Source organism: Filicampus tigris, chromosome 7, assembly GCF_054856515.1.
Source record: "Filicampus tigris isolate MCC_2025a chromosome 7, RoL_Ftig_1.0, whole genome shotgun sequence".
Taxonomy (NCBI): domain Eukaryota; kingdom Metazoa; phylum Chordata; class Actinopteri; order Syngnathiformes; family Syngnathidae; genus Filicampus; species Filicampus tigris.
In genome coordinates this window covers 11,052,501-11,065,000 of record NC_141223.1, presented here as the reverse complement: position 1 = coordinate 11,065,000, position 12,500 = coordinate 11,052,501, and the positions used below count along the sequence as shown (strand labels likewise).

At 40.0% G+C, this 12,500-nt stretch overlaps 1 protein-coding gene across 2 annotated transcripts in view; it reads right to left on the bottom strand.

The window, feature by feature from the left end:
* The window catches only part of pik3cb (phosphatidylinositol-4,5-bisphosphate 3-kinase, catalytic subunit beta), a 54,246-nt gene that overhangs the window by 13,010 nt on the left and 28,736 nt on the right, over positions 1-12,500 (bottom strand). For both annotated transcript variants that reach the window (XM_086035940.1, XM_086035939.1), the window contains exons 3-7: positions 8,527-8,722; positions 5,820-6,048; positions 4,340-4,560; positions 2,577-2,756; positions 891-1,058 (exon numbers count right to left, since the gene is read on the bottom strand). In XM_086035940.1, coding sequence (XP_085892066.1) covers positions 891-1,058; positions 2,577-2,756; positions 4,340-4,560; positions 5,820-6,048; positions 8,527-8,685 — 957 coding nt within the window. In that variant the 5' untranslated portion in view covers positions 8,686-8,722. The remainder of the gene's footprint in view (positions 1-890; positions 1,059-2,576; positions 2,757-4,339; positions 4,561-5,819; positions 6,049-8,526; positions 8,723-12,500) is intronic.

Sequence of the window (12,500 nt, the reverse complement as noted above, 5' to 3'; positions counted from 1 at the left end):
CTTGGTAAACCTAAGCACCTGTCATTTTTTGGGGGCATTTTGTTGAAACAAGGAAACAACATTTGAACAGAGTAATTTAGTTTGCATAAGAAATTTACTATGTCTACACATCTAGTTACAAACAAATCACAAGCGATTTTGAATTACAGGTAGACAGTGAAGTGCATTTTAATACAGCTCTTATAATCTTCATCGTAACGAATATTAAACCTGAACAATTTTGAAAAATAATCAAATTGCCATTCCCATGCACTTTTTAAACAAACACAAATAAATTAACCTTACAATAAACAATATCCGATTTAGTATACATAAATGTATATTATCGTGATATAAAATATAATTATATCATGATAGATTTACCCATATGGCCCAGCTCTAATGTTAATAATAAATAATGTTTGAAAAAGATTATAGTCCTATGTAAAGTAACAATAATAATAACACCATTAATAATAAATAAGAATAAGCATTACACCATTTATCCTGTTATGGGTCAAGGGAAAGACTAAGCCCATCAAAGCTGACTTGGGATAAGAGGATAAATTGATTACCAATCAATCACAGGTCTGACTGGCCAACCAGTAATAAAGCCTTTAAAATGTGAATCACTACACGACCTATGCTGCCCCAACAATTAATATTTGTGAAAAAAAAAAGCCCAAAAAGTAAAACAAAACATCCGGTAATTTACTTGAAAAACTGTCTAAGTTATATATTATTGTTGTTATTATTTTCTACAATATTAAAGAGTGCCCAATGAAGAGCTATAAGAAAAACATTTATTATTGTGGTTGTAGTTTGCACTCGTGGACAACTGCACTGCATCCTACTGTGTTTCTAATGACCTTTTTTCAGCTGCGTGAAAGAGAAGCACATCACTGACTCACCATGGGAACCCTTCTTTTGGGAGGTAGCGGCAAAGGTGGGTTGGAGCACTTGCGACTGACTACTGCTCCAATTGCAGTAATTTCCTTTTCAAACATGGCCTTGACAGTGCTGGAGGAAACCAGGGTAAGGTGTGGAGACTCCTTCGCCTGCATGCATGTGCGGATATACTACACACAAGAAAGGATACGTGCAATTTGTAATTTTGTCTTTACAAATGACCAATGACAATGGAATAAGCACCCAACACAGTGAAAAAGACCTGCTTACTTAGAAGTAATAAGCACAACAGCCAATCGTCATCAACAATCAAAAATTTAAGAACAAAAAAAGAAAAACTTCAGCCATAAGAAAATAAAAATCGTCAATAACCTCATGCAATATGGCACTATCAAAACAACCATTTTGATATATACGAGGTGCCTTCAAAAAGTTTTGAGACCTTTTTTTTCGTAAGGACACTTTTTTCCCCTTTAGACGAGCACTAAACTCTAGTCCCCTTCAAAGCACTCCCCTCCAGCTGCAATGCACTTGTTACATCATTCCAACAACTTCTGGATGTCCTCCGGTGTGAACGTGTCCACGACCCTCCTCACAGCATCTTTCATCTCCTCAGTGGTCTCAAAACGACTGCCTCAGAGGTTTTCCTTGAGCTTTGAGAACAAACAAAAGTCACAAGGAGCAAGGTTTGGATTGTTGGGAGGGCGAGGAACTGTCTTCATAACCATCTTGGTCAAATAGTTGGAAACACGGATGGACTTGTGGTCTGGTGCATTGTCCAGGTGGAAATGCCACAGACACGATTTGAAAACCGCCGGCCTTTTGCCTTGGGACAAACTTCGTACAAATTTTCTGCATGTTTAATTCATCATAAATAATTGTGGGCACTGTTCCCACACTGACTTCAAACTGTACATTTATTGTCTCTATTGACACTCGACAGTCCTCATCCATAAAAAAATGAATATTCCCCACCTCCTCCGGTGTTCTCGCTTTCCTCCCCCTCCCACACCTCTCATCGTCTCTCCGCCACCCTTAAAGTTTTTGTTCCAACGGAACACATTCGGTTAATCCATAAGCAGTCTGAAGCAGTTCATAAATCAGCATAACGTTCTTTCCGAGCTTGATGCAAAAGTTTATAGTGTACAACGCTTCCAAAGTGTCCTCCCTTCCCGACTGCATTCTGCAAAAAGTCAGCTGTGACGAGCATGGTTTAGTAGGGTTCACTTAACGTCCAAGTACAGTTGTATCTTTCAACCTGGAATAATAATTGGTATGCCATCTCATTAGACATACAGTAATGACAATCAAAATTTCAAGAGTATGGGATGATTATAACTGGCTCTACGAAAAAACACTAAAAACTTATCAAAGGCACCTCATATATAGATTAACCGTTCACTCTGGATTTCTCTACGATGTTAAGTTTGAAATCTCTTTGAGATTGTACAGCTGTTTTACTTTCTTGGACAGGTCGACCATTTCACAACTTCATGCCCGGACTGATAAACACATGTTTTTAAGTGTATTGTAGACTGGTGTGTTCAAGGCAACCAAAGAGCTACTGAGCTAAAACGTCTTTTGCCATTCTTTGCTCTTGAAATGTTCATTGTAATCTTGATGAGACAATGTTAAATTTTCTCTCAAACTTACAAATCGAAAACTTGCAATAAAATGAATTCACTGACCTTGTATTCACAGAGCGCATGGTCTCCGCAGAGGAACTCCATGCAATGGCTGACTCGAAGTACATACTGTCCTCTCCATGCCTCCTCTTCATGCCCATGAGTGGTCAACCACTTCCTCAGAGCCAGTTCCATCAACTCAGCAGCGCTGCAAGATGCAGGCACTTTCAGACTGGCAGAATCCTTTAGGAGAAAAAAAATAGATATATGACTGCATTCATCATTACAAAACTCAACCTGTAGTTCCGGTAAAATATGTAATATTTGGCATAAAGTGGTATTCTATTTTTTTTTATTTTATGTAAAAATGTAACTACTGAAGGCATACAAACACAGGCATGTGCTACAATGATAAATCATTGAATTTCCACGCATGTGATGACACAAGTGTGTTTGTTGCAGAATGAACTCAGACCAATATGTTCTGAAACAGGGAGGCTTAGTGTTATATTCTAATTATAGCTCAGTACTGACCCGATTCCTGAGATGGAATTATAATTTCCTGGCGATATAATAGAATTGCATCAATAAATTAACAAAACTGTTTCGGGGAAAATATAAGCACTGCCACACAATTCTCCAAATTTCAATGACAATGCTAACAAGTCAACATAAAGAGAAACCAGGGGGTACATGGTCATGGCTAACAACTAAATACAGTAAGCCTCATGAAATCAGTGAAGGAAGGCTCACCAATGAATTATGACCATGCTCACTTTACAACAATACAACACTTCCTGCCCGTATTATAGCTTATTGTGACTGGCCTTCCAAATTAGACTTCCTGCCAATTATCACCTGAGCGCAGATGGCCTTTTCTTTTGTAAGAGAAGACTGTAATGCACAATGTCTTGAGGATAGCCACCATGGTTTTGAAAAACAAAATGTGTCTAACAGAGCTGAGGGAAATGGAACCGTGGACCACAGGCAGGGTTTCAATACACCGGTCTCCCTGTTAAATTCTGTGAGAATGGCATAATTATGATGTTAGTTCTGACCCATTTAGCCTCGTCACATGACTTTCATGTTTTTCTCAGTTCTCAGCCATAACATTGATGACATTCAGCAGAAAAAGCTGTTGAGTTGATTTTTAGCAAAAATAAATAAAATATCCAAATGATCTCCCTTTTGCGTCATTTTTGTTGTCTTATGGCGCAGTCATTGTTATTTTTCTTCTTTTAATCTGATATTAGGATGAAGGATGACCCTGTTGGCAATAATTGGTTGCAGTCTGCTGACTGGTTGACACGAGATGGTATTGTAAAGGAACAAACAAACACACCAAAAATAAGGAATATAAAAAGCTGCCTCTTTTCCATCATTCTTTCTTTCTTTTTTCATTATTACTGTGCCACTTTATACCACACAACATTATACAACACATTTACCCATCTACTGATTTACCTCTATGCTATTAGTTATAGGTATGAATATCAGGAATATAGTCGCCTATTTCTATGTGAGCTCTGTGATTGGCTGACTCTGTCTCGTGCGAATGAGAGTGTGACAAGTTGTTTGTCTACTGTATATCTGTCCTGCGATTGACTGGCAATCAGTCAAGGGGGTACCCTCACTCTCTCTCTCGCAAATTCAGCTTGGAAAGGCTCCAGTCTAGCTGCAACCCTAACAGTATAAAAAAAACCAGATAAATGGATGTTCATTTTAAACACCAACTAAAACAGTGTTTTCCTATAAAATACCCATACAACCTTCTGGACCATGACTTGCACAAATTATGGTCAGGTCACTGAGCCACAGAAGCTCACCTGAGATTGGTCAACATGGATGATGACTTTTAAGGTAGCTGAGTGGTCACTGAGTCCATCGTTGATGATCCTTGGCTCGAGTTGTGGCGAAAAACATGCATGCAGCCACTCTGTCCACGTCATCATCTGGAGACGTTGCATTCTCTCTTCACTGATGCGAGACATTTTACTGCGAAAGTCCTTTACTTCCTGGTCATTCATGCCATCAAGTTCATGAAGCCCTAGTCGAGAATATGGAACAAGAGCAGTTGTACTTATCATACAAAAATGCTTCTTAAAAAGTACAATGTGCAAGCACTAGCACAAGCCTGTATATTACAAGCAGCCATATAAAATTAAAATGACATACATAGTGAATACATACTTGCCATATATATCTATTTTCTACAGTGTGCATCACATCACACTCCATTTTGAGAACCAACCACTGACTTTGATTGACCACTCCTAGGTGAGACTTTCAAATCATTATCATAGAAAATCTCCCTCTTCCCATCACCATCCAGGAATGAAGATGAGGACATACGTTGTTGCTTTCCAACACACTGCTCTTTTTTAGTTGCTCAACATAAGCATACAAAATAACGCCCGTATTAGTCCCTACGGCGACATGTGGAGAGGCGACTTCAACCGCAAAGCACCACGCTTATTTTACTTAGTACTTTGACTTTGACCTCACAAGGGCTATTTAGAGGCTGTGGATGGGGTGATTTGGGCCTGCAGGCCATGGACTACTTATGTTACACTTAATTCCTCAGATAGCACTGCAGCAGAAGGGAACCTCAGCTGTTAACATACACAGAACAAGAAGAAAGCCGAGAACAAAAGCTCTCCACAGACTTACTATATGGGATTTTATTGTTTCTGACCTTTCACAAAACATGTGATTGTACAAGGCATTCGGAATGTAAATCAGTTGATAGATGGAGTCCATCCCTTGGCTCATGCCAATGAAGCACTTCAAGTATTTTAAAAAAATATTTATATGCATGTGGTACTTTTATACTTTAAGCTTAAATGAAGGGCTGGGCCGATAATTCAATATCGATATGTATCGCGATAGCCAGCTGATCGATATCAATAGAATATGGCATCGATAAATTATTGGTCTAATAAAATAAACAGAGCTGGGCACTTGCCCCTTTGTTGCCGGTCCGGCCGCGACCCTCCACCCTTGACCTTGGTACCCTTCCGGCCTCGACCCCCCGCCCTTATTCATAAAAATGATCACCCCAGATATATACTGTAGAATATATGCATTCTGCAAATGGACAAAGTAACTGGGCCACTGATCGGAGAAGGCTACAGATGGGACTGCTGTCAGAGATGTGCTAAGCTCTGTGGTGGTGTTGCTGGGGTGGAAGTGCTAAAGGCATGGGAATGATTTATTAGCTGTGAACTCTAAAGCGACTTCATCATTTCAAATCAGGCATGGAGCAATCTGTGTGAGAGCTTGAACTGTTTACAAAAGATGTCTTACCCTTGCCAATAAGCACGCCTATTTTTGAATCCAGCAGCCGTTCTGCTTGGCCGCAGTTGCGTGTCACCAACTTGAGAACCGGTAAGAAGGGTCGAACGTCACAAAGTCGCCGAGTTTCATCTTCTAGTTCTTCGTGTACGGCCGTCTGGTTGACACACTCGAACATGTGGCTTTCCATGTCGCCCAAGGCGGGAAACAATGGGAATGTCTGAGCCTGTTTCCATAAGAGCTACAGGGGAGAGAAGAATTAACTGAGAAAAATGTGATGGATAAAAGTACCAATCCAGTGACTAAAATAATGATGCCCATTTGGAGGGCATCATTGATGTATGCTATTCTTTCACAATGACATTGCAGTTGATAAAAAGTGGTTTCCTGATGGAATGAGATTTGAATGCCAATATGTTTGCAAAAATGCATCTTCATCCAAAGAAGAAAATGTGTAATGAAAAACTACCTACAAAGATAATCGATGCAAAGTTTGCACTTCTTGTTTCTACATTCCAAAATTGTCTAGGAAAAGCGCAGTTCCAAATAACTCAGGGCAATGGGATGACTGTAAAATACCAAGAGTTTTGACAAGGCACAACTACATCATCTCAACTTGGCTGTTTGGTCATTGATATGGCCATCAAAATAAAAAACAGTCTTATCATCTTTGGTAAAATGAATATCCTTGCATAACTCACATTTGTCCTTATTTATTTGTAGCAAAGACCCAGAGTGTTCTTACTCTTGCAGTTTTCCCCCTGTTTGTCATGTGATAATGTACTGGAGCTTTGTCTTCTGTTGAGAGACTTCCCTCGGGGATCACTCACATGTGCATGCTACATTGACATTGTAAACTGATTTCACATTTTAATGAATTACTCAACAGATTATTTTGAACAAGAAATGTAATTACCTGAGAAAAAAGAAAAAAATTGTCACACCAGTCGACCAAATGAAACAACAATGACATGAACATCAGCTTTGTAGTAGCATTACAAATACAAGTACATGGGGGTTAATCATTTTGGCTTTGTATGAATGTTATCATTTTCATGGTTCCCACTCTTTTCTTGAAATTATTCTCCAGGACTATTTCATCTGCAACAGTATGAGTCAACCTATCACAACATACAATATTACATTCTATCCCAACGCTTTGGAGAAGTATTATTTTCTGCAATTGTAAATGTACATTTGTACATTTAACCAGATTGATTCCATGTCATCAGAGATACCACACCAAATTGGCTGGCTCAACTGTGAATTGATTCTCTCAGTTCACCCCAAAAGAGACATACAAAAGAATGACGTGATTGCCAACGTCACAACACTAATATAAGCTCTCACTGGAATGTTGAAATCTAAATGGCTTTCACAGCTAAGTAAATCAAGACGATGGGATACAGCTGATTGACTAATAAACTAATATGCTGCTGATGGGTTGGAGAGAGGCCAAACCCCATGCTAGCACCCACAGCCAGGTTGACAAGCACAGGGGCGTAACACAAGCTAAAAACTGCATGAATTCCTCTTGGATTTTTTGTTATTTACATATTTTCTGTTTCTGGTGTCGGACAATAGAGCAAGTATAGAAATATTGAACGTAACGTGGCCCAGTAAGACTACCTGTTACCCGTCACTATCTCAAAAAATGGTCGCTTGTGGCTCAACTGAAACAAGAGATGTATTTAAAGTGTATTGGACATGATTTTTACAAATTTTAATATGTTGCATTAAACAATAAAAATCTATGTCGCAATGAACGGTTTCTTGAATTGATATATATTAATCGAGTATTTAATGGATTTAGCACTATGCTTTGAAAATCTTCCAGGCGTGGCCAGCGTGACGGTGAAATACGGATAGGACGTCATCGAGCCACATCTCTGACTGACTGGCTGTGTGCTCGTTGTGGGTTTTCCTCTGAGTCATTTATTTTCTCCGTTAATTAAACAATGAAAACAGACTGACCAATTCTTACTGAGAGATTGTCATCTTTAGGATCTGAAGACGACTCTGTTCGGCCAGTGACGTCACACACTCATTGGATCGAACGGCTGGTGGGCGGACCACCGTGCCGCCCTCACTGGAATCCTATTATTTGTAATTGTACTTCTTAAAAATGTTTTTAGGGTAACTTTTTTTTCGTGTCCCTTACACTTTAATATCAAAGTGCACAGCCAAAAAGGGTGGCGGGCTCACTACAATTCTCAGAGAACAGGAGAAAAACCTCAGTCGTGATACAGCCCTACAGCAGCACTCTAGTTATGGCACTCCAAAATAAATCTTTATATGGGTCTGAAAAGTCAGTAAATTTACCAACAAAGTCATATAGAAACTCTGGGCAGCAGAACTGTGTTAAGGAATATGCAATTTGCGTGGTTGGTACTTGGTAGCGTCACATGGGATGCTGTGCCGGCTAGAAGCAGAGATGATGCAAAAAAGCACAACAGCTCAATTTTCCCATTTAAACACCCAGCTGAAAACAGATACACGTGTAAGAAGGCATTAAGAAGCAGAAGGAGGAACAAATATTTTCCTGGGAAACTCAAGTTTTCCAGGACATTTGGTCTCTGCAAAATGTTTAACGGCAATTTTTGTGTGATCTTGACTTTTTTTCCGACATTAGGACAGAAAACATGCAGACGCAATTCCACAAATCACATACAAGAAATGTTTAACAATGATTGTGTTAAGACAAACAAGCTCCTCTTACCAGTTTGATATGTTGAAAGGTGGCCTCGCGAGGAACGTCCATTTGAATGTAGATACCAGTGGGAAGCAGGAAGTCCACCGTGACTTGATCTGGGGCATGGCCAGCCAAGGGCGAGTGGTCTGCCCATATGTCCAGGAGGTCTGTCATGGCTGGAGGCATGGCAAGGGGCACCACACACCACCTCAACCATAAGGACCTGTAGAACAATCAAAGAAAGATGTGTGTTGATTCATTTTCACCGTATGTCTGTTCAAACATTATTATTAAGACATATATAACCGGAGGCGAAATTCATATAGAAGTCAGCGGCATTTCAAACCCATTGTTCCAAATGTGATCATATTAAACACGGTTCGGAATCATTCTCCAAACAACAACAACAACAACTGATATCAAAACAGGAAGACGGCATCTTGAAACAATCCTTACAATGCTTCTTGTTTGCTAAAGACAGTTTGATATGATGCCTTTCTTTAACAGCAACAAGATGCCAAGGCACCATAATTCAACGCTCCAGTGCTCCCATGGAAGCTGGTGGATTTAACTTGGGATATGGCCAGTGCACAGTGGAATGTCCACTAAGCAAACAAAACAGATCGGACAGCCCTTACCTCATCAGACACTGGTTACCATGCAGAGAACACAGACATAGACCACATAAACATAAAATTATATATTATATAACAGACAAACAATGCATGCACACACTATACTTTAAATGTCGGCGTACAACACATATGCACACGCAATGTCACAGAGCAGTGAAAACAATTATTGAAAAAAAAAAAAAAAAAAAAAAGCACTAGAATCTGTCATAGTTCAACTGTTCAACAGTGATGCCATGTAATTTGCCACCTACTAACCAAATTTCAGAGTCTTCCAAAAGTTGCTATAGTGTTTTGATCTACAAAATCTACAAGAATATACTGTATAACGAAATTAATGTGTGGATGTGGGAAGTTAAATCCAAGTCAAATCCAAGGAGTTTTACTAAGTTGCACAGAGTGGACATCCAACTTCTGTCAATTAGTGTGCCTTCAACCACACCACTTCCACCTGCTCTTTTCCTCATTAGCTTGTCCTCAGATGGTCCTGCACATTAACTTCACCACAGGTCCATTTCGGCTCAATCAGACCATTGGAAATGAGAGGCCTGATTGCCTCTAATGTTCTTTCCTTTCCAAGCTAAGTGCTTGAGCTTCCAGCAGATGAGCTGCTGCTATGCCATGTGTCTGAGGATAGTCCGAGATCTGCAGTGCGTTTGGAGCCACTTGCCATTATCAACGGTGCAAATGGAGATAATGTAAAATGTGTGCTTATGTGTTGTTCCAACAGTAGATTGCTCAGGATCATGACCAAAGTTAATGAGGTAAATAATATAGACAAAACACATGCAGAACAACATTAGGTAATTGTATCGTATGAAATAACCTGAAAATCCCCATTATGGATTGTGTTCCGCCAGTTGAAAACAGGAAAAAAAAAAAGAACCACAGTGAGCTTTATGAGGGTGCACGATTGCACAGATGAAAAGAAACATGAAACCTGGCATGTCTGAGTGATTTATCCACAAAACAAAAGGACACTTCAACAAGATGTGCATGCGTGAATCCAAGCTTGTTAATTATAGGCTGCAAGAGTGACATTTTCACACGAGGCAGCTTGAAGAGTGTCTGCTCATGCTGTGATGCCAACGCACTCCATGCCCCTCTGTCTCTCTCACATACATATGGTTGCGTGCATGTGCACGCCCACACCCACACAAATGGAGGTGAGGGGGGGGTTGGGGGTCATTGAAGATGAGATAGCAGAAAGACAGAGATCTGCTGAAAGGTCAGGTTACAATGGGAAGATACAGTACAAGGAGAGCAAGTGTGCTTGCAAGGTTCACGCAGCAACAAAAAGGAGCATGAAAGGCTACAGCCGACATTAGCAGACTAAATGATTGTTTACAACCATCCCTACACAGATCCCAAGGCACACATTGATAATGGCCTACATTTGAAAGTGCAGAAATATGAGCCAGTTTATGTCCTTTTCTTGTTTTCTCTTTGAAGTAATGCAGAATTTGTTGCCTGAGTGCACACCAAGATTTCAGGTGTAGTAGCCTTACTTTATGTGTCATTTCTGTGTAAACAACAGCTAAACAGGATGAAAAGAATTTCTCCGCAACTTAAGGTCCAGCAACTGCAAAAGTTGTGTATGGATGCATCTAGGGATCCTTCTTTTTTTCCTAGCATTTGTCATTCTTTAGTAATATGCAGTAGAACATAGGCAAGTTTCACAGAAAATCCTGTTTATGGGAAAAAAAAGTGAGAAATCCAGGGTTTTGTGAAGACGTATTTGTTGTTAAATATAAGTTCACAACACCTGATTCACCTCCTGACTACAAACAAAGCACTATCCCGTAAATGACTGATGACAAACATACTGACGATATTGTGGCTGCTTGTGTCAGCAAAGTGTGACTGGGTGTGCATGTGTGACTGAGTGTAGGTGGAATGTGAAAAACAGAAGGCTCTGCAGAGGTCATGTTGACGACACGCTCGATGAAGATACCTCCAATGTTGCTCAAAGAAAAAAATGTGACTGACTTACAGGAAGAATAATGAGAACACCTAACTCCCAATAAAATAAACCCGTTATTCGCGGAGGATAAGGACAGAGCCATCCCAAGAGTAGCAAAAAATAGAGAAAAAAATGTGTGTAATTGACGCCGACCCAACGATGTGTAAAACTGCATATATTAATACTTTGAATCACAAATATACTTTACCACAAACCAACTCCATTTCAAAAACACTTCCAACATTACCCTTAAAAATAAATGGCTTAATAACTTGTTTAAAAACAAACAAAAACCAGAAGTGCAACAATGCTGGCTTATGTCACTGCTTTGAAACTTCCAAAAAATCGAACTGTCAAATAATGACACCTCCATCGTTTATTAACTTTAGAGAAAACATACATGTGGCGAAGGCCCTCACTAACTTCCGCTAAGAACGCAGGCTAAACTTTGCTCTTCCCGAAATACAGAGATCTGAGAACAGTCACGATGCATCACTTCAACATACTCCCTTGACACCAATTACATCTTTCCTAGCCAGGGCTATGGGCAGCCTTTTGTGGAATTGTAGAGCTTTATAGAAAATGCACCAAAAATAAACAAAAAAAAAAAAAGGGGGGGCCACCGTGTGATTACTGTTTTTATTATGACATGACATGACAAGGGCGACGAAGAAGGAAGAAACAATCGACTGTGGGACATGAGCGCAATCAATTTTAAAAATGTGTGTGCGCGCGTGTGTGCTTGTCAGGGTGATGCATGGTTGAGTCAGCAGTCAGAACGCCAACGATAACTATATTTAGGATTATAAATGGATACGTAGGTGGTAACTATACAGTAAACATGATCCACTTTTCCATTAGAGGTTCCACAATTGCCTGTTCCCGCACCGCCCTGGCCTCACTTGGCCACGCATAGCCTCCATTTCTTTCCACTACACATTCGCAGCATGTGATGTTTTACCATTTTGTTTTCAAGAGTGTCAAATCTCAGCCACTGGTTTTACAGCGATTAAAAATATTAATCACATTTCAGGGTCAAGCCAGCGAGATACAGCTGCCCGTCACCTCACTCTCCTTTTGGAGACCAAGTGAACGGACCTGGCTAGTTGTGAAATGCCGATAGATCCAAAAATCCAATCACAAGCAACAAGAAATTAATCAAATAAAAGCTTACAGTGTCAATATCTAAGTAGTCAGCACAGTTGACTCTGAGGATTTGGGGACAGTGTATTTCTATATTAGCACGATGTATGCGCATGGTCCAAACATATCTGGATCAAACATCACATTACACCATCCTTCTCCGGTGACACAGAGGCACACACCCACACTCAGGAAGGAAGCAGCGACACCAGACAGGAAGTGAGTGACAAATAACAGCCAGTGAAAAAGTCCCAATAAGCCAT